The 22,802-nt window shown below is 47.1% G+C and overlaps 1 protein-coding gene across 1 annotated transcript; it reads left to right on the plus strand.

The window, feature by feature from the left end:
* The first annotated feature begins 1,408 nt into the window (after nt 1-1,408).
* LOC134980094 (protein S100-G-like) lies at nt 1,409-9,315 on the plus strand. The gene is made up of 3 exons (XM_063946749.1): nt 1,409-1,515; nt 6,400-6,546; nt 9,106-9,315. The coding sequence occupies exons 2-3, from the start codon at nt 6,406-6,408 to the stop codon at nt 9,241-9,243; spliced, it is 279 nt and encodes a 92-aa protein (XP_063802819.1). The 5' UTR covers nt 1,409-1,515; nt 6,400-6,405; the 3' UTR covers nt 9,244-9,315.
* The last annotated feature ends 13,487 nt before the right edge of the window (nt 9,316-22,802 follow it).

Here is a 22,802-nt window from a genome sequence, read left to right on the forward strand (position 1 = left end):
ATACACAGGTGCAGCAGTATATAAATGTGGGCATTATACACAGGTGCAGCAGTATATAAATGTGGGCATTATACACAGGTGCAGCAGTATATACATGTGGGCATTATACACAGGTGCAGCAGTATATACATGTGGGCATTATACACAGGTGCAGCAGTATATACTGCTGGGAATTTGCTGAGTTTTGATCAGAGATGTGCAGACGAAGTAGGTGGGGGGAGGGGGGCACTGCCTCACCTGTCATAGACTTTTTACTCCAGAGTTTTGACTATAAAACTGATTCGAATAATACAAAGAAGATATTTACAATATATTCTTGGTATTTTTCATATACTTTATATATAGTGAAAATGACAGGAAAGGCTCTGCCTCACCGCACGTCACTGCAGTAGTGAGAATACATACTCCTCATACTGTGTATGCAGCGTGCATTATTGGTGTACATGGAACGCCACATAGGCATCCACAGAAGCGTCACGGAGGATGTCACCCAGCTGCCTGGGGCAGTACATGAGCTCTCACCGTGTACAGCTACTGTATGTGATCAGGAGGACGTACCTCCACCACACAGACGGACCTTATACTGTTCCTGCCCCAGGCCACAGATGCACCGTGTCTGGAGTAGTGGGCGCACATTCCGGTCACGCCAGCGACAACAGCCCCAGCACAGAGAATGAGAATTAGCGCATAGAACAGTATATTGTGTACTGCGCTATGAACAGACTGATCTGCAGACCACACCCACATAGCACCTGATTCTGAGTCGTACGCAAGACCAAATGCGGATAGCTGCAAGCTGCGCGTATGCACTGCGGGAAGCAATTGCTGGCTGCGCCGTGATGTGCATATGGCTCAGGATCAGGGCCACAGCGGGTAACACTCAGACATCTATATATGTGAAGCCCTTGCTAGGAACGGCCCATCTGCGTTTCTGGCGTTTCCACCTTACTGGCGTGGATAGTTCCCCACACTGCTGTTGCTGTACCCTGTATGGTACAGATGTGTTTCCAAAGAGTGGCCGGGAGAGCAAATGTGGCATCAGTCCCTGCAGGCATCGTGCCAACCGCCCGTACACACAGCCAGAGGCACTGATACTGCTTCCGATGTGCTGCAGGGCCGACGCGGTGTGTCTGTGAATGACGCTGTTCAGACATATCGGGTGTACACACCCGCCAGTAATATACTGTGGAATTGAATGGACGCTATATCACCAGTGTGTACCCAGCATAACAAAATAAACACCTTTCCTGACTGTTCCAGCCACTGGGTGCGGGCTACCACTCTATAGCTGTGTATTCTGCTGCTTTCTCGGCCAGGAAGGGGTTAAGCACTAGACACTGCTGCAGGATATCACAGCTAGAAGGAGAACCGGAGTGACCAGTGAGGAGGAGACTCCCCCCAGGCATGCACAGGGCGGGGCAGGATCACGCCTGTCTATATATTGGGTAATCCCTCTGTTACTGACACACTGACTGTATATCCCTGTCTGCTGCTGCTCAGTACCTACATCATCTGGTAAGTGATGCCTCCTACCTCCGTGCCTGCCTCCTCTCTGTACAGTCTGTGTGCCCAGTTCCTGCACTCTCTCTGTATACAATGTGATCTCTCCACTAGCTGAGCATGCTACCTCTTCTCTGGGGTGCGGCTGTACTATGGGGGTAATTCTGAGTTGATCGCAGCAGCAAGTTTGTTAGCAGTTGGGCAAAACCATGTGCAGTGCAGGTGGGGCAGATGTAACATGTGCATGGAGAGTTAGACTTGGGTGGGTTATTTTGTTTCAGTGCAGGGTAAATACTGGCTGCTTTATTTTTACACTGCAATTTAGATTTCAGTTTGATCACGCCCCACCCAAATCTAACTCTCTCTGCACGTGTTACATCTGCCCCCCTGCAGTGCACATGGTTTTGCCCAACTACTGACAAACTTGGTGCTGCGATCAACTCAGAACTAGGTCCACAGTCTTGTAGTGTAAAAAAATGGAGCGAGATAAAGTACAATTATTTTTCAAACAGCCTGTAACATGGCAGTTAGGAGCTGATTGGCTGGTACTTTATTTCTCTCCACTTTATCGTTCTCCAAAGCTTAGTACATCTCCCCCCCCCCCCCAGCCATGTATCCTATCCCTTCTGCCTCTCCTCCAGTCGGGTATCCTAGATCTCCGTTCTCCTCTAGCCGGGTACCCTAGCCCTATTCTCTCTCTCCCCCAGCCATGTATCCTAGCTCCCCTTTCTCCTCCAGCTGTGTACCCTAGCCGTATTCTCTCTCCCCCAGCTGGGTATCCTATCCTTCCTCTCTCTTCCCCAGCTATGTATCCTAGCCCTCCTCTCTCTCCTCCAGATGGGTATCATAGCCCACCTCTCTCTCCTCCAGATGGGTATCATAGCCCACCTCTCTCTCCTCCAGATGGGTATCCTAGCTCACCTCTCTCTCCCCCAGATGGGTATCCTAGCTCTTCTTTTTATCTTCCAGCCAGGCATCCCAGCCCACCTCTCTCCCCCAGCCAGGCATCCCAGCCCACCTCTCTCCCCCAGCCAGGCATCCCAGCCCACCTCTCTCCCCCAGCCAGGCATCCCAGCCCACCTCTCTCCCCCAGCCGGGTATCCTAGCCCTATTCTCTCTCCCCCAGCCGGGTATCCTAGCCCTATTCTCTCTCCCCCAGCCGGGTATCCTAGCCCTATTCTCTCTCCCCCAGCCGGGTATCCTAGCCCTATTCTCTCTCCCCCAGCCGGGTATCTTAGCCCTATTCTCTCTCCCCCAGCCGGGTATCTTAGCCCTATTCTCTCTCCCCCAGCCGGGTATCTTAGCCCTATTCTCTCTCCCCCAGATGGGTATCCTAGCCCACCTCTCTCTCCCCCAGATGGGTATCCTAGCCCACCTCTCTCTCCCCCAGATGGGTATCCTAGCCCACCTCTCTCTCCCCCAGATGGGTATCCTAGCCCACCTCTCTCTCCCCCAGATGGGTATCCTAGCCCACCTCTCTCTCCCCCAGATGGGTATCCTAGCCCACCTCTCTCTCCCCCAGATGGGTATCCTAGCCCACCTCTCTCTCCCCCAGATGGGTATCCTAGCCCACCTCTCTCTCCCCCCAGCCGGGTATCCTAGCCCACCTCTCTCTCTCCCCCCAGCCGGGTATCCTAGCCCACCTCTCTCTCCTCCAGCCGGGTATCCCAGCCCACCTCTCTCTCCCCCAGATGGGTTTCTTAGCCCTATTCTCTCTCCCCCAGCCGGGTATCCTAGCCCACCTCTCTCCTCCAGCCGGGTATCCTAGCCCACCTCTCTCTCCCCCAGATGGGTTTCTTAGCCCTATTCTCTCTCCCCCAGCCGGGTATCCTAGCCCTATTCTCTCTCCCCCAGCCGGGTATCCTAGCCCACCTCTCTCTCCCCCAGATGGGTATCCTAGCCCACCTCTCTCTCCCCCAGATGGGTATCCTAGCCCACCTCTCTCTCCCCCAGCCGGGTATCCTAGCCCACCTCTCTCTCCCCCAGATGGGTATCCTAGCCCACCTCTCTCTCCCCCAGATGGGTATCCTAGCTCACCACTCTCTCCCCCAGCCGGGTATCCTAGCTCACCTCTCTCTCCCCCAGATGGGTATCCTAGCCCACCTCTCTCTCCCCCAGATGGGTATCCTAGCCCACCTCTCTCTCCCCCAGCCGGGTATCCTAGCTCACCTCTCTCTCCCCCAGATGGGTATCCTAGCCCACCTCTCTCTCTCCCCCAGATGGGTATCCTAGCTCACCACTCTCTCCCCCAGCCGGGTATCCTAGCCCACCTCTCTCTCTCCCCCAGATGGGTATCCTAGCTCACCACTCTCTCCCCCAGCCGGGTATCCTAGCTCACCTCTCTCTCCCCCAGATGGGTATCCTAGCCCACCTCTCTCTCCCCCAGATGGGTATCCTAGCCCACCTCTCTCTCTCCCCCAGATGGGTATCCTAGCTCACCACTCTCTCCCCCAGCCGGGTATCCTAGCCCACCTCTCTCTCCCCCAGATGGGTATCCTAGCTCACCACTCTCTCCCCCAGCCGGGTATCCTAGCTCACCACTCTCTCCCCCAGCCGGGTATCCTAGCCCACCTCTCTCTCCCCCAGCCGGGTATCCTAGCCCACCTCTCTCTCCCCCAGCCGGGTATCCTAGCCCACCTCTCTCTCCCCCAGCCGGGTATCCTAGCCCACCACTCTCTCCCCCAGCCGGGTATCCTAGCCCACCACTCTCTCCCCCAGCCGGGTATCCTAGCCCACCACTCTCTCCCCCAGCCGGGTATCCTAGCCCACCTCTCTCTCCCCCAGCCGGGTATCCTAGCCCACCTCTCTCTCCCCCAGCCGGGTATCCTAGCCCACCTCTCTCTCCCCCAGCCGGGTATCCTAGCCCACCTCTCTCTCCCCCAGCCGGGTATCCTAGCCAAAGGGGCGTGACCTAACTAAAAAGGGGCGTGGCTTCACGGGATGACCCGCGATCGCGAGCCACGCCCCCGTTTTCGTCACTGAGGGGGCATGCCCAGTGCTCTGTGAGCCGCTGGCATGCCCCCTCTCCCTCTGACTCCAGTGAATAGACGCTGTGTTCACCGCTGCTCTGCTAAGCAGGGCAGCGACAGACAGAGCCTCCCAACTGCCCCCCCCACCGCGGGACACTGCGGCCCGTGGGTGGGACAGCGGGACAGTCCCCAAAAAACGGGACTGTCCCGCGAAAATCGGGACAGTTGGGAGGTATGGTGTATCCTATCTCTTCTGTCTCTGCTCCAGCCAGGTATCCTGTCCCTTCTCTCTCCACAAGTCTGCAGTAACCCCTTTACCCTCAGGCATGGGAGCAGCGCTGGGCTGTCTCTTGGGGTGTGTCTCTTATCTCCATGCATAGCAGCAAAAGTGTGAGGAACATAAGAGGCAGTAACTATCAGCACAGAGTGTGAGCTGCTGTACGTGGCCTCTGCAGACGGCCCTGCAGTCACACAGTCGGAAGTGGAGAATGCAGAGTCTGTCTTCCCCTGGGAAAGAAATCTGTCCTTGATATTTAGCATCTTATTTATACTGTGGATGGAAACATTCTGCTCTCATTTGCATGTATCTAGTCTGATATTTACTAAAGGTTGATGCTTCCGGAGCGTCGCTTTGCATATCAACATATAGTCGCCGGACACTTGTAACTTGATCAGAATGCGCTGGTTACACCGTGACTAGGGCGCGGTTCTGTCATCTCTGTGATTCCGCAGCGGTTTAGCCACAGATGTTAGCAGCAGGGTGCACAAGGAGAAACCTAATACTGTTACATTAATCCCAGTGAGATCAGGGGATGAGTAGTGTGCGGACTTACATGAGGAAGAGGTGGGGTATGAGGGCACGTAGGCCAGGATTCCAGGGGTTAAGGCCCAGTCCTAACCAGGCCAACCTCTACATGTGGTAACATAACAGATACTGGTAGTGTGCCAGGAAAAACCGCAGCAATGCTGAAAGAGACCTCAGTCTGCCTGACACTGGAATACTGAGAGTAGTGTACATGAGTCACACAGACGCACAGCAGGGAAACTCCAGTATTATTACTACATATCTCCCAACTGTCCCGCGGGACAGTCCTGTTTTTTTGGGACTGCCTCGCTGTACCACCCACAGGCTAGAGTGGCCCGCAGCTGGGAGGCTCCTGTAGTCACTGCTCTGCTTAGCGTGCGCACAGTCTATTCACTGGAGACAGAGGGAGAGGGGGCATGCCCCCTCAGTGATGAAAATTGGGGGGTGTGGCTTTAAATTGCGGCACTCCTGTGAAGCCACGCCCCTTTTCATAGGCCACGCCTCTACCTAATAGTAACATACGAACGGGATGCAGTCATGTGACCAGCACTCAGAATTCCGGCGGTCACCATGCTGACGCAGGGATCCCGAACGATCAAAATGCAACCGAAATGCCGACCCACAGGGTCTATTCCCATAGAGTGGGAATAGAACCTGTGGCAAGCCACCGAGCCCGCAAGGGGCTTTGTTGTGCTCGCCCCCTTCCGGCGTTATGCTGCCGGGTTCCCGGTGTCGGTATGCTGACCGCGGGATCCCGGCAGCCGGCAACGCGGACCGGACCCCATACAAACAGCTGTCTCTACTATTCCTGTATTATCAGCAGCTCTACCTTACACATGTAATGGGGGGTATCCAATCACCCGATGACCGCGGGTAACTATCGCCGGCTGCTATCGTATTAGCTCCTCCCCCTGATGCCGACACATCACGGATTATGCTTCAAGTGCCTCAGGCACCCAAAGCATAATCCGTGATAAGCGGCTGCCAGAGCCACGATTACACATTCCCGCGTGATTCTGTGCGATCGCGGGGTCATTTTCGCCCAATAAAAGCGGATCGGGGATAAGTGGATGCCCCCCAATGTGTGGTAATTGTCTTCAATTTTATTCTTCTTTTTCTCCCCAGATAACAATGGCCTGTCCCAATCTGGAAATTGCTGGATTGAGTTTCATTAAGGCGTTTAGGGATTTTGCCGGGAAGGATGGAGATGCCAAAACCCTGAGCAAAGACGAGTTGTATCAGCTGGCTGTGGCAGGGTTCCCCACACTGTGTGTAAGTAGTACCAGCCCTCCAGCAGCCATTACTGCCGGCTGTCCAGATCGCCCGTCTGCAGGGAGCTGGACACTTAGGGGTACATTTACTAAAGTGTGGAATCGGATGTTGCCCATAGCAACCAATCGCATTCTGGCCATCATTTCTCTGTTGCATCCTAGAAAATGATAGACAGACTCTGGTTGCTGTGGCAACATCACCACTTTTCATTTTTAGAACCTTTCGTAAATTTACCCCTTAACCTTTGTATTTACTAATGGGCGATTCTCCGCTCTCATGAAGTAATGTGTTGTATTATGGGATTGTGGTGTTATTATTGAAATCATTTGTAATAGTGGCGGTAGCTGAGCAATACACAGCGGGTAACGCTCCGCAGCCCCCATCCTGCTACACTGAGGATGTTGACGCCCATCGCATTTATCTGTTTGAATTAATACTAGATGCAAGAGGTTGGCGTTCAGGGGTTTCCAAACTTTTAAATGACCTTGCCACCCCGCTCAGCCTTCAGCTGGTAGAGAATACCCCAAGCCTCTGGGGTGGCAGGGGCACCCTGTTTTCATGCCACATCTCCCAATAGGAACACCAGCCTTTGCTGAGAAAACGGGGGGAGGGGGGAGACCCTTTCTGTACTTTGGCAGCTTCTGCACACCCACTGTGTGTCTACATGCCCATTCCACATTCCAGACCCGGTCCTTCCTGGACACCTAGTTGTACCCAGTCATAACTTAAGTTTATGGCAAAGAAAAACCTAAAAAAAAAAACTGTAGTGGCAAAAAAGAAAAAAGTGCGGTAAGGGCAATCACTTAGCAGTTTCCAGTTGTAGGGATGAAAAACTGATCCTACGAATGTCGTCCTAGGGGAAATTCATTTGACAACGTGATTTGCTTTCAATACTTTCTGACAGTTTAGTGACATTTGAGACTTTCTACCTTACTGAGATTTCTACTCTCTAATGCCCCTGTGCTCTCTACTCTCTAATGCCCCTGTGCTCTCTACTCTCTAATGCCCCTGTTCTCTCTATGCTACTGTGCCACTGTGCTCTCTACTCTCCAATGCTACTGTGCTCTCTAATACAACTGTGCTCTCTACTCTCTAATGCCACTGTGCTCTCTACTCTCTAATGCCCCTGTGCTCTCTCCTCTCTGATGCCCCTGTGCTCTCTCCTCTCTGATGCCCCTGTGCTCTCTCCTCTCTGATGCCCCTGTGCTCTCTCCTCTCTGATGCCCCTGTGCTCTCTCCTCTCTGATGCCCCTGTGCTCTCTCCTCTCTGATGCCCCTGTGCTCTCTCCTCTCTGATGCCCCTGTGCTCTCTCCTCTCTGATGCCCCTGTGCTCTCTCCTCTCTGATGCCCCTGTGCTCTCTCCTCTCTGATGCCCCTGTGCTCTCTACTCTCTGATGCCCCTGTGCTCTCTACTCTCTAATGCCCCTGTGCTCTCTATGCTACTGTGCCACTGTGCTCTCTACTCTCTAATGCCACTGTGCTCTCTACTCTCTAATGCCACTGTGCTCTCTACTCTCTAATGCTACTGTGCTCTCTACTCTCTAATGCTACTGTGCTCTCTACTCTCTAATGCTACTGTGCTCTCTACTCTCTAATGCCACTGTGCTCTCTACTCTCTAATGCCACTGTTCTCTCTATGCTACTGTGCCACTGTGCTCTCTAATACAACTGTGCTCTTTACTCTCTAATGCCACTGTGCTCTCTAATACCACTGTGCCCTCTATGCTACTGTGCCACTGTGCTCTCTAATACCACTATGCTCTGTACTCTCTAATGCCACTGTGCCCTCTATGCTACTGTGCCACTGTGCTCTCTACTCTCCAATGCTACTGTGCTCTCTAATACAACTGTGCTCTTTACTCTCTAATGCCACTGTGCCCTCTATGCTACTGTGCTCTCTACTCTCCAATGCCACTGTGCTCTCCAATACAACTGTGCGCTTTACTCTCTAATGCCACTGTTCTCTCTGCTACTGTGCTCTGTACTCTCTAATGCCACTGTGCCCTCTATGCCACTGTGCCCTCTATGCCACTGTGCCCTCTATGCCACTGTGCCCTCTATGCCACTGTGCCCTCTATGCCACTGTGCCCTCTATGCCACTGTGCCCTCTATGCCACTGTGCCCTCTATGCCACTGTGCCCTCTATGCCACTGTGCCCTCTATGCCACTGTGCCCTCTATGCCACTGTGCCCTCTATGCCACTGTGCCCTCTATGCCACTGTGCCCTCTCCTCTCTGATGCCACTGTGCCCTCTCCTCTCTGATGCCACTGTGCCCTCTCCTCTCTGATGCCACTGTGCCCTCTCCTCTCTGATGCCACTGTGCCCTCTCCTCTCTGATGCCACGGTGCCCTCTCCTCTCTGATGCCACTGTGCTCTCTACTTTCTGCCACTGTGCTCTCTATGCTGCTGTGCTCTCTACTTTCTGCCACTGTGCTCTCTAATGCCTCTGTACTCTCTAACAACACTGTATTTTCTCCTCTCTGTGGTACTGTAGTCTCTACTGTCTAATGCCACTGCTCTGTACTCTCTAATGCCAATATGCTCTCTGGTCTGACAGGGCCATGAGAAGAAAGAAGACATTTTAAATGGAGTTTTTGGAAAGATGGACCAGAATAAGGATGGTAAAATTGACTTCCAGGAATACATGTTCTTCAACACATGCCTGATCATAGCCCTGGAGGACATCTGCAAGTAGAGTACAGAACAGAGTGGGGAAGTTAACAAAATAAAGTTATGATATCTGTAATAAATAAATATGTTTGAATAAGTTGTTGGCATTACTTTTATTTGGTATCCATGGTCAACCAAAGTCACCTCGGAACAATTACATTTTAATATGACTGATTCATGTAAAGAAATGCGTTGTGGCGACCGCTGAATGAATGGTGACTGTGAGGTAGTAGTGGAAGCAGCTGCATTCGGTGGAACCTCCATGAGGGCAATAGGAAATAGAATATGTGCCAAGGTTACAAATGCCGATGACTGTGCTATGTTTGCTATGGTTCCTTAAAACTGTTTATTTCATGACTTAGAGGTATATCTATGGATCAGACATAAACCTCTCCACAAGGACTTTGGTTGGGCCTTTTCACAGCTTTTGTTTGAAAATAAAAACAAAACGCATAAACAAGAACATTTTGATCTGTTTCATCAGTACGCTGATGATGGGGCCCAAAATGGGCAGGCTGGAGATGTAAGCTTATCCAGAACCTCCCGGCAAGGTGCCAATTTGTTAAATACGAAGGGTCTGCTGGAGGAGAAAATGAGCAAAAACTGCAAATAACTTACAAACAAAACAATGCATTAATGCATACTATAGACGCCTATAAAAGCTTATCATATAATATATGTATGTACATTTATTAAAAAAACAAATATATTTGTCCAGTGGAGATTACATTTAAGAGGAACCAACAATGCAGTGCTTATTTGGTACCAGAATCTGTGGACCAGCCTCCAAGTTGTTCCAGACTGGTTTTGGAAACCTTTCTTGGAGTTGGACCTAGTACAGGTCACAAAGTACTGGAAGTCAGTCAAATCTGAGATCTACAGATCAGATCTATAGTCCCAGACTTGGTAACATCAAGGCAGAAGGTAGGTTTTACACCCCCAGCGTCCACTGTAGGAAATACACGGTGAATGTAAAATATCCAGACTAGTCCTCACATAGAATATGAGTGATTAGGAGAATACAGCCAAGGCGTTGGGCAAAGAGGTTCTGCAGCTGGTACACTCTACCAACAAGGCTGGTGAAAGTTTCCTAGCAGGGGTAGAGGTCACCCTCCTATTAATAGGGCCACCACATTGCTGCTCAGTTGACACTTACAATCGGTGAGAGACCGCTTTGTCCCAGGGCTGTTTCTAGCCAATTTGGCTCCCAGTGCGAGATTTAAAAATGCGCCCCCCCATGACATAAACAAATGTGCCCCCCCCCCCCCCCCCACACACACACACCTAGATGAAAAAACAAACAAACTTGTGCGTGCACCGGCAAGGGGGCGTGGCCTCATCTAAATGGGTGTGGCCTCATTTAAATGGGCATGGCCTCGTCTGAAAAGACTACCTCACAATCCAGTTTTTGACCCTGCTCCAACAGATCACGACCACCACAGGAAAAAAAAAATTCTACCATATTAAGCCCCACACAGTAATGCCCCCTGCACCATATTATGCCACACACTGCAATGCCCTTGATACATTAAATCCCCACACTACGGCAGGCAAGAGTCCCCATTTCACACATTACGGCAGGTGTCCGCGTTTTACACATTGAGAAAGAGAGAGAATACTTACAGAAGCGATTACCGCTCTTCGGCCCGCCTCACCAGTCGCTCCTCTCGCCGGCCTTTCCCTCTTCCTAACTTGGATCCCCCTCTGTACTCCGCTCGGGGGGAGTGACGGGGTTGCGTCGTCACGTAACGACGCAACCGCGTCATTCCGTGAACCTCCGCCCCCCGAGCGGGTTACTCGTGGATAAATAGGAGGGGGAAGCAGGGAGCCACAGTTAGTGCCGCGGTGGGCGCCCAGTGCGGTTGCATTGCTCGCCTGCCCCAAGAAACGGCCCTGCTTTGTCCAAATAGGCACTAGCCATGGACAACCACCACACCATGTAAAACATGACCGGGTGACAGAGTAAGCCCAGCCCGTTGTATATTACATTGATGAACACAAATTTCTTGTCATTTTTTCTAAATACACGGGTGAAAGCTGATTGCTCGTCACATGTCAGTAGGCTGGATACCACACCGACCGTTCATGTAGAGTGAGGATGACCTAAATACCGTCATCGTCCAGCTGGGCTTTACGACCAATCTCGATTGACATCTAAAAGATCCAAATGAGATCCGGATCAGTCTGTATTTGTATTATAAATGTACTGCGTTGGGTCTACTTTTTAGTCAGATGCAGCAGCCTGCCATGTATTCTTCTCCATCCGCCATATATAGGTGTGTACAGCATACAGCCACCCTGCACCTCTGGAAATGAATGAGAAGAAAAGGTTCCTTCTTGCCAGATGATCCTTCTAGTTCCCAGCCAATCACTGAGATGGTATGATATGCTTCAGTTGCTAGATGTTCTTACCAGTGATGGTGGAGGTACTGCTTCAGGTGTCAGAAGACTCCTTTTAGTATCTTGGGTGTTTGTTGTTGAGAATAAAGCTTATCCTATTAAACCAATTGTCCTGTTAACATGACATAGAGAGAAGGCAAAAATACTATTCATACATATTATATACATATAATGTCCTGTACATAGGACGGGATCCCGGCGTTCAGGATACTAATGCCAGATCCCGACAGCCAGACTCCCGGCGACAAGGGCCTATTCCCACTCGTGGGTGTCCACAACACCCATAAAATGCCACAGAACCCACAGCGTGGCCAGTGTAGCATGAGGACTGCGTGCGCTCACCCCACTTCCGGCATACTGCCAGATGGGATGACGCCGGTATACTGACAACTGGGATCCTGGCCGCCGGTAAATTATACTGATCCACATAGGACACTGCATCATTTTGGAACTTTGACTTGATTTATTAAAATATTGGCATGTTTATGTTTAGAATGTTTGTCTGAGTAAGTTGATCCCTTTAGCACCTTGGATAATAATCCCGGCTGGATGATTAAACTCTCGCTGCTTCTTATAAGCAGGCTCCCAGCATGCCCCTCCACACTGCATGCCCACCCCCACACCGCACTCACCCTGCATGCCTCCCTCCCACCCTGACAGCAATGGTGACTCCTCGTAGCTAGGTGCCTCATGTGGAGGATGCCTCCCAGCAGCCCTGATGGTGCATAACACAATCAGAACATGCAAGGAGCGTCTCCAAGCTAGAGATCTGAGCTAGGACATCTCCGTCATTGCCAGTAGGGAGGGCAGCTACAGGGCAAAGGAGCGACGCAGGTTTTTTTTTAAGTGCCTTGCAAAATAATTTAAAAAAAACACTAACAAGCCCAAGGTAATTTTCTTAACACATAGATCAGTACAAGGTCACCATGAGATTCAAACCACAGTCTCTATCACCATAGAGGACCACAGACCAACCTACTTACCAACTGAGCCATAGCAGGTCTTACATGGAAGATTTTTGACATTGTTATCGATTACCCCAGTGTAATGGTCAATATATAGTAAAACAATCTCACCATGGGATTAGAACCATGGTCTCCACATGGTGCAACATCCCAGATGCCAAGAAGAACAGGTGAGCACATGGATAGTGGTCAGCTGTGTCAGATCATGTCATTACCAAGAAGCCTGGTGGAACACACCAAGGTACAACTGAGTCAGCTTTTGCTTTTAGTCAACTCAGCTATATTTCTCAATGTCATCATCTAATACAACAGTAATAAGCAATAAGGGTTAAGTTTACTATTATTTATTATTATCATCCTTTATTTATATGGCGCCACAAGGGTTCCGCAGCGCCCAATTACAGAGTACATGAATAATCAAACAGGAAAATAGCAACTTACAGTAGATGACAGTATAGGACAAGTACAGGGTAAATAAACATAGTTACATCAGCAGATGACACTGGAATAAGTATCAGGTGGCAGAAGACTGCTGGAGTTGATGCAGTTGAAGATTATTAAAGTAAGAAAGGATAAGTACATAAGGGAAGAGGGCCCTGCTCGTGAGAGCTTACATTCTAAAGGGGAGGGGTAGACAGACATGGGAACTAAAGATATAGTTGAATTAATGTTGTTTCAGGGGCTAAATTTCAGATTTACTAATAGAGGATATAATTAGTTTTGTGGATCTTCCACTAGGCGAGTTGATTAAACCAAGAAAGAGACTCTTGGCTTACTGTACCATTATAGCTTCGTGGGCTCGTATCTGCTCTCTGTCCTGGCCATGATGGTGGGATCGCTGGTTTGAATCCAATGTAGGTTTCCATTTAGTTCTGTGGACTTAGCACTAGGGCTATATGATAACACTGAGAAATAGACAGCAGGCTTCACGTAGTCTGCATAGCTCAGTGGTCTGATATCAATTATCCCAGTGTGATGGCCAATGTATAACAAACAATCCCACCATGGGAAAACCACAGTCTCCATCACCACAGAGTAACAAGCGCCTGACGACATACAGACTGAGCCATGGTAGGTTTCACTTTGAATTAAAGATTTTTCTCATTGTTATCAACTGCCGCAGTGCAGAGGCCAATATATAGCGAGAGATGCTCACAACGTGAATTGAACCACAGACTCCAGCATGGCTGTCAGTCTCCTAGCCCAATGTGTCATCTTGTGACGAGTTAATTGGGATCACTCTTGTGGGTGACCCCAATTAACTTTGCGGTTAACCGCATACCGCAAAGTTCCCATAATAGGCTAGAATGGAGGAGCGCGATCCTCCATTCTAGCCGCTGCGCTATTCCTGATTGACAGGATAGTAGCGCACAGCCAATCAGGAGAGCGCCATGACGTAGCGCTCCCTGATTGGCTGCTGGGATCTCCAGTGACAGGAGTCACAGGGGGTACCGGCATTCGGGGGAAAGGGGTTCCTAGTGGCGTACACCGGGTTTTCATTTTTTATTTTTTTTGCAAGGCTGTGGTTTACTTCAGGAAAGAAGAGGACCGAGCGTCACTGGATAATAAGGGAGTATATTGGAATTTTGGATTTACAGGTACACGATTGGATGCTACTGGAGAATGGGATGTGATTGGACCGCGTGGGATGTAGGTAAGTATGTATGAGTGTGTAAGTGTGTTTGTACTGTCACGGTGTGTGTGTGTCTTGTTTTTATTTGGGTATTTCTTTTGTTGTAGAACTACAGGTACCAGTGGGCCCGTTATTTCCCCGCATGCTGGTACTTGTGCTTCTCCAAGTACCAGCAAGCGAGGGAGGCTTGCTGGGACTTGTAGTTCAACGACAAAAAAATATATTCTTTTTTTACACACATAGAGGCTATCAACCCGGCACCCACCGCCCAGGGGTGCTGGGGACAGCCTCGGGCTTCACCCCTGGCCCTTGGGTGCCTGGAGGGGGGGGACCCCTTGATTTAAAGGGTCCCCACTCCCCCGGGGTACCCTGACCAGGGGTGACAAGTTGGGGGGGGGGGGGTAATGCCACAGCCGCAGGGACCAGTATAAAAGTATCCCCCAGCTGTGGCATTATCTTCACAGCTAGTGGAACCCGGTGCTGGTTTTAAAAATACGGGGGACCCCTACATCTTTTGTTCCCCATATTTTTGGAACCAGGGCCGGGCCCAAGAGCCCGGTGCTGGTTGTCTAAATACTGGGGAACGCCAGTAAATTTCCCCCCCCGGTATTAAAACAACCAGGACCGGCTCAAAGAGCCCGAGGCTGGTTATGCTTAGGAAGGGGGACCCCACGCAATTTTTTGTACACTTTTAACTCTTTTAATACTGTACACAATGAAGTCCTGCATGGTTCTCACTGATCCGGCCGGGCTTCATTGTAATATGTCCGGCAGTGGTTTACTCATCACTCCCGTAAAACACTGGCCGACAATACGAATAGCATCGACATCGGAAAATACAAAAAACTACAACTCTGTAGCTTAGTAAATTCCAGAAAATGATTACAAAAAGTTGCAGAAAAATATATACGATAAAATTTTAGATCAAACTCCCACCAAATGGACAGAAACACAAATCTTAGTAATATACCCTAACACTGCCATCTACTGTTCCAGTATTATCACAGCATACATGTACCTAATAGTAATAATATTATTATTATCCTTTATTTATATGGCGCCACAAGGGTTCCGCAGCGCCCAATTACAGAGTACATATGCACATAATCAAAACAGGAAAACAGTGACTTACAGTTGCAGACAATATAGGACAAGTACAGGGTAACTAAGCATAACTACACCAGTGAATGACAGAGATAAGTTCCAGGTGGCCAAAAAACTGCGGGATTTGGGCAGTTGAGGATTATTAAAGTAAGAAAAAGATAAGCACATGAGGGAAGAGGGCCCTGCTCGTGAGAGCTTACATTCTAAGGGGAGGGGTAGACAGGCAGGGGTGACACAGATGGGGTACGTAGAGAGCGTGGAACAGAGGGTTAGGATGAGATTTGGCTGGGTTTGGTAAAGAAATGGGTCTTAAGAGCCATGTTACATCTGCCCCACCGGCAGTGCAACATGGATTTGCCCAATTTCTAAAATTTTTCGTTTGCTAACAAATCAGAATTTAAAAAAAAGATTCAGCTGCTACATTGTAGCACTTCTCATACAGATTCAAAGACTCAGTCATGTACAGCTTATCAAGTGTCTTACCAAATTAACCAGCACGGTCTGCTTGTGTGCGTCCTAGTCGCATTGCGCTGCAACTAAGACATTTTTGGGCAAAAAAGATGCCCGGCGCTAGAAGATTCTCACGTGACTTTGCGTGCCAAGAGGGGCTGTTTGGTGTGACTGCAGCAAAGATGAATGAGTACATATCTGTACCTAAAAGTAACATACGTTAAAGGGCACCAAAAAATGATTTAAGCAAATAGACCGATGCCCACACTTTGTCAAGCGTTCACCCAAGCTTGAAACATAGCTTTTCCAAATACAGTGTACATACACAAAGTTATTTTATACATAGAAATGTTTTATTAGAAAAAGTAAAAACAGACATGAAAGTAGAAAAACGCAGACATGCCCATGACGGAATGGCTATTTATGTCTTGCCCTCAATACATTCACGTCTCTATATAATGATTATAAATTCTGTGCAGCTTTCTTTACCAACATTTTTTTTAATCATAACTTACATTCATCTAACACTTCCACACAGTCACAAGAATGCAAACTTTTAAATGCATCTAAACACGCTGGCAAGCAGCACTTTCACATTGATATACTAGAAGTCCTAGCGTCACATTAAACAGTACAACTGCATGCATCAATCACACTGCACCTTGCTGCTTAGTATCAGTCTAATGGCGTCTATCTAAGCCATTAATACCCTGAGACAATATGTAATATACAGAATTGGATGTCTGACATTGGCGGCTTTGATTTTCATTTGTCCGTTCCATTATTCAGGCCAATGATCACAAGGGGACCAAATGAAGTAACAAAGGTATAATCTTAACTATAAATATACAGTCGTACATATGTATCTGCAGGCATTTCTGCTGCAAATATTGATCTTTCATAGTACAAGAGATGGACTGAAAAATACTATTGCTAGTTTTGCAAAAGAGAATATTTCTACTGTAAATGGTCATCAGTAACATTTTCATACCAAATTAACTAGAAATTTTTGTCTTGGTAGACAAATCAGCACTAAGTTTGCGCATTACTTCTGCATGGCTCACTGCCCTCTGCTGTTCCAGTATTATCGCAGTATACATCTACCTAATAGAAATATGCTAATAATGCCCTCTACTGCTCCAGTATTATCAGAGCCGTCTTAACAGCAGTGTAGGCCCCTGGGCACGGCAATGCACTGGGGCCCCTACCCACCCATCAGTGGTAAGGGTGGGGGTAGGCAACTTTGATGTCCTGCGAGGGGTAGGGGGGTTCTATCTTTCGCTCAGCATGTAGGACCTGGAGAAATAATTTCTGCTAATTACTCCTTTACTGCACAAATGGGGCGGAAAAGAGAACACTAAACTGTAGAAGGGGGCATTGGGCTGAATGAAGGGGCCCTGATACATGACTTCCAGGGTGGTAGGGGGTGTTTAAAACATAGGGGAGGGGTGGATAGTGGAGTGGGCTTAATATTCATCATTTTACGGGGGTCAGGGCAACTTGCTTTACTGTAGATATCTCCAGTTCCTGAAAATAGATTTCTTAGCTTTAATGGGATAAAAAATACTAGAGTGTCTCACCTGTCAGGAGGTACTGGGGACTTGGGGATCAGACTTCAGTAGCCAGAGCAATCCACCAACAAAAATATAAAACTGCATATTAGGCATGTGGAGCTGGAGCAGGGACCAGCTGCTTGAAGGCCGATATCTGTGGTTCTGGGCAAAGTGCAGAAAAGCTGCCAGTGTCATCTGAAAGGGGAGAGTCACAGCTTTTGGATTATACCCTCAGAAAAACTCTACGTCAGACAGAACCCGAGATATCTGGCTGGGAAGAACAATTAACAGGCTTGGATGGGGACCACTGCTTTGAAGTCAGATATCTCCGGTTCCCCAGGGCCGATTTTAAAAAATCTGGTACCCCTGGAAAGAGGAGACCCTCAGCTATCAGCCTAGGGCCCTTTTGCTCCTGGGGCCCTTGGGCAAGAGCCCATTGAGCCCATACGAAAAGACGGCCCTGAGTATTATCACAGGATACATCTATCTAATAGTAATATGCTAACACTACCCTCTGCTGTTCCAGTATTATCGCAGCATACATCTACCTAACAGTAATATACTAACACTGCCCTCTACTGTTCCAGTATTATCACAGCATACATCTATCTAATAGTAATATGCTAACACTGCCCTCTGCTGTTCCAGTATTATCACAGTATACATCTACCTAACAGTAATATACTAACACTGCCCTCTACTGTTCCAGTATTATCACAGCATACATCTATCTAATAGTAATATGCTAACACTGCCCTCTGCTGTTCCAGTATTATCGCAGCATACATCTACCTAACAGTAATATACTAACACTGCCCTCTGCTGTTCCAGTATTATTGCAGCATACATCTACCTAACAGTAATATACTAACACTGCCCTCTACTGTTCCAGTGTTATCACAGCATACATCCAGCTAATAGTAATGTACTAACACTACCCTCTACTGTTACAGTATTATCGGAGCATACATCCAGCTAATAGTAATATACTAACCTAACACTACCCTCCACTGGCGTGCGCAGCTTATTTTATTAGGGGGTGCACCGTCGGAGGGGTGTGTCTAGCATCGCCTTTTGGGCGTGTCTAGCACCATCTATCGATGGTCAACGCATATAAAATATCCACCTTTATACCAATCCTAATAAAGTAGGTACATTGTCAGATGTTGTGGTGTGCACCAAACAAACACCCCTGATGGCACTCACTGCAATTACACTGCTCCTCCTCAGCCTGGTCTGGCTCCCCCTCTCTTTCCCCTGCAAGCTGCAGCAGCTTACTTACAAGTTGGTAACTAAACTGACACTGACAGTCGCAGACTAGTACTGCTGCTGCTGGAAAAACGAGTGACGTGTCAATGCTGCTGCCAACCGCCTGCCAGTATTGAATTTGTCTTCCTAAGAGGAACGCTGGCTGCATGCTGATCCTCATCAGTGGCTGGCGTTGGCATAGCATAGAAGGAGAGAGGTGTGTATGTGGCGGGTGTGGCGGGTGGGCATGCAAACAGCATGACGTAATCACGTCACATCACAGTTTTTGTACATGGAGGTGGAGCTGGGAATTTGAAAGCGGTGTCAGTGGCACCCTTGATTAACCCAGGCGTCCGGTCAGTAATGCAGTCCTGACAGGGTGCAGCGCAGAGGGGACAGTAATCAGCCTGCTCGGCGATCGATGCATCAGGCATGTGAGATCGGGGTGCCAGACATTAGGGGGTGCCTGTGCGCACCAGGAACCCCCCCTGCGCACACCTATGCTACCCTCTACTGTTCCAGTATTATCACAGCATACATTTTCCCTAATAGTAATGTACTAACACTACCCTCTGCTGTTCCAGTATTATCGCAGCATACATCTACCTAACAGTAATATACTAACACTGCCCTCTACTGTTCCAGTGTTATCACAGCATACATTTTCCCTAATAGTAATGTACTAACACTACCCTCTATTGTTACAGTATTATCGCAGCATACATCCAGCTAATAGTAATATACTAACCTAACACTACCCTCTACTGTTCCAGTATTATCACAGCATACTGTACTTCTGTCCTCATAATAATAATAATAATAATAATAATAATAATATATGCACTTTACTGTTCCAGTATTATCACAGCATACATTTACCTAATAGTAATATACTAACACTGCCCTCTGCTGTTCCAGTATTTTCACAGCATACATCTACCTAATAGTAATATAATAACACTGCCCTCTGCTGTTCCAGTATTTTCACAGCATACATTTACCTAATAGTAATATACTAACACTGCCCTCTGCTGTTCCAGTATTATCACAGCAAACATCCAGCTAATAGTAATATACTAACACTGCCCTCTGCTGTTCCAGTATTTTCACAGCATACATCTACCTAATAGTAATGTACTAACACTTCCCTCTGCTGTTCCAGTATTATCACAGCATACATGTACCTAATAGTAATATAATAACACTGCCCTCTGCTGTTCCAGTATTAACACAGCATACATTTACCGAATAGTAATGTACTAACTCTGCCCTCTACTGCTCCAGTATTATCACAGAAAACATCCAGCTAATAGAAATATACTAACAGTACCCTCTGCTGTTGCAGTATTATCACCGCATACTGTACTTCTGTCCTAATAATAATAATAATAATAATAATAATATATACTAACACTGCCCTCTGCTGTTCCAGTATTATCACAGCATACATCTATCTAATAGTAATATGCTAACACTGCCCTCTGCTGTTCCAGTATTATCGCAGCATACATCTACCTAATAGTAATATACTAACACTTGCCTCTGCTGTTCCAGTATTATCACAGCATACATTTACCTAACAGTAATATACTAACACTGCCCTCTACTGTTCCAGTGTTATCACAGCATACATTTTCCCTAATAGTAATGTACTAACACTACCCTCTACTGTTACAGTATTATCGCAGCATACATCCAGCTAATAGTAATATACTAACCTAATACTACCCTCTACTGTTCCAGTATTATCACAGCATACTGTACTTCTGTCCTCATAATAATAATAATAATAATAATAATAATAATATACTAACACTACCCTCTGCTGTTTAAATATTATCACCTGCTGTTCCAGTATTATCGCAGCATACATCTACCTAATAGAAATATGCTAATAATGCACTTTACTGTTCCAGTATTATCACAGCATACATCTACCTAATGGTAATATACTAACACTGCCCTCTGCTGTTCCAGTATTATCACAGCAAACATCCAGCTAATAGTAATATACTAACACTGCCCTTTGCTGTTCCAGTATTTTCACAGCATACATCTACCTAATAGTAATGTACTAACACTGCCCTCTGTTGTTCCAGTATTATCACAGCATACATGTACCTAATAGTAATATAATAACACTGTCCTCTGCTGTTCCAGTATTAACACAGCATACATTTACCTAATAGTAATGTACTAACTCTGCCCTCTACTGCTCCAGTATTATCACAGCAAACATCCAGCTAATAGTAATGTACTAACAGTACCCTCTGCTGTTGCAGTATTATCACTGCATACTGTACTTCTGTCCTAATAATAATAATAATAATAATATACTAACACTGTCCTCTGCTGTTTAAGTATTATCACAGCATACATCTACTGCTCCAGTATTATCACAGCATACATCTACCCTAATAGTAATATACTAACACTGCCCTCTGCTGTTCCAGTATTATCACAGCATATAGTAATATACTAACACTGCCCTCTACTGTTCCAGTATTATCGTAGCATACATCTACCTAATAGTAATATACTAACACTGTCCTCTGCTGCTCCAGTATTATCACAGCATACATCTACCTAATAGTAATGTACTAACACTGCCCTCTGTTGTTCCAGTATTATCACAGCATACATGTACCTAATAGTAATATAATAACACTGCCCTCTGCTGTTCCAGTATTAACACAGCATACATTTACCTAATAGTAATGTACTAACTCTGCCCTCTACTGCTCCAGTATTATCACAGCAAACATCCAGCTAATAGTAATGTACTAACAGTACCCTCTGCTGTTGCAGTATTATCACTGCATACTGTACTTCTGTCCTAATAATAATAATAATAATAATAATAATAATAATAATAATAATAATAATATACTAACACTATCCTCTGCTGTTTAAGTATTATCACAGCATACATCTACTGCTCCAGTATTATCACAGCATACATCTACCCTAATAGTAATATACTAACACTGCCCTCTGCTGTTCCAGTATTATCACAGCAATCGGTACTTGTCATAATAGTAATATACTAACACTGTCTTCTGCTGCTCCAGTATTATCACAGCATACATCTACCTAATAGTAATGTACTAACACTGTCCTCTGCTGTTCCAGTATTATGACAGCATACATCTACCTCAGGCATGTCCAAATTGCGGCCCTCCAGCTGTTGTGAAACTACATATCCCAGCATGCCCTGACACAGTTTTCCTGTCGGAGAATGCTAAAGCTGTGTCAGGGCATGCTGGGATGTGTAGTTTCTCAACAGCTGGAGGGCCGCAGTTTGGACATGCCTGATCTACCTAATAGTAATATACTAACAATGCCCTCTGCTGCTCCAGTATTATCACAGCATACATCTAATCTAATAGTAATGTACTAACACTGCCCTCTACTGTTCCAGTATCATCACATCACAGCATACATCTATCCTAATAGTAATGTACTAACACTGCCCTCTGCTGTTCCAGTATCATCACATCACAGCATACATCTATCCTAATAGTAATGTACTAACACTGCCCTCTGCTGTTCCAGTATCATCACATCACAGCATACATCTATCCTAATAGTAATGTACTAACACTGCCCTCTACTGTTCCAGTATCATCACATCACAGCATACATCTATCCTAATAGTAATGTACTAACACTGCCCTCTGCTGTTCCAGTATCATCACATCACAGCATACATCTATCCTAATAGTAATGTACTAACACTGCCCTCTGCTGTTCCAGTATCATCACATCACAGCATACATCTATCCTAATAGTAATGTACTAACACTGCCCTCTGCTGTTCCAGTATCATCACATCACAGCATACATCTATCCTAATAGTAATGTACTAACACTGCCCTCTGCTGTTCCAGTATCATCACATCACAGCATACATCTATCCTAATAGTAATGTACTAACACTGCCCTCTGCTGTTCCAGTATCATCACATCACAGCATACATCTATCCTAATAGTAATGTACTAACACTGCCCTCTGCTGTTCCAGTATCATCACATCACAGCATACATCTATCCTAATAGTAATGTACTAACACTGCCCTCTGCTGTTCCAGTATCATCACATCACAGCATACATCTATCCTAATAGTAATGTACTAACACTGCCCTCTGCTGTTCCAGTATCATCACATCACAGCATACATCTATCCTAATAGTAATGTACTAACACTGCCCTCTGCTGTTCCAGTACTAT

This window comes from Pseudophryne corroboree, chromosome 12 (genome assembly GCF_028390025.1).
Source record: "Pseudophryne corroboree isolate aPseCor3 chromosome 12, aPseCor3.hap2, whole genome shotgun sequence".
NCBI lineage: Eukaryota > Metazoa > Chordata > Amphibia > Anura > Myobatrachidae > Pseudophryne > Pseudophryne corroboree.

What these genes read in the sequence shown, in the direction of transcription:
- LOC134980094 (XM_063946749.1), top strand. Translation starts at nt 6,406, where the DNA reads ATGGCCTGTCCCAATCTGGAAATTGCTGGATTGAGTTTCATTAAGGCG. An exon ending in CAGGGTTCCCCACACTGTGT is followed by an intron (nt 6,547 to 9,105) that starts GTAAGTAGTACC and finishes CTGGTCTGACAG; the next exon opens with GGCCATGAGAAGAAAGAAGA.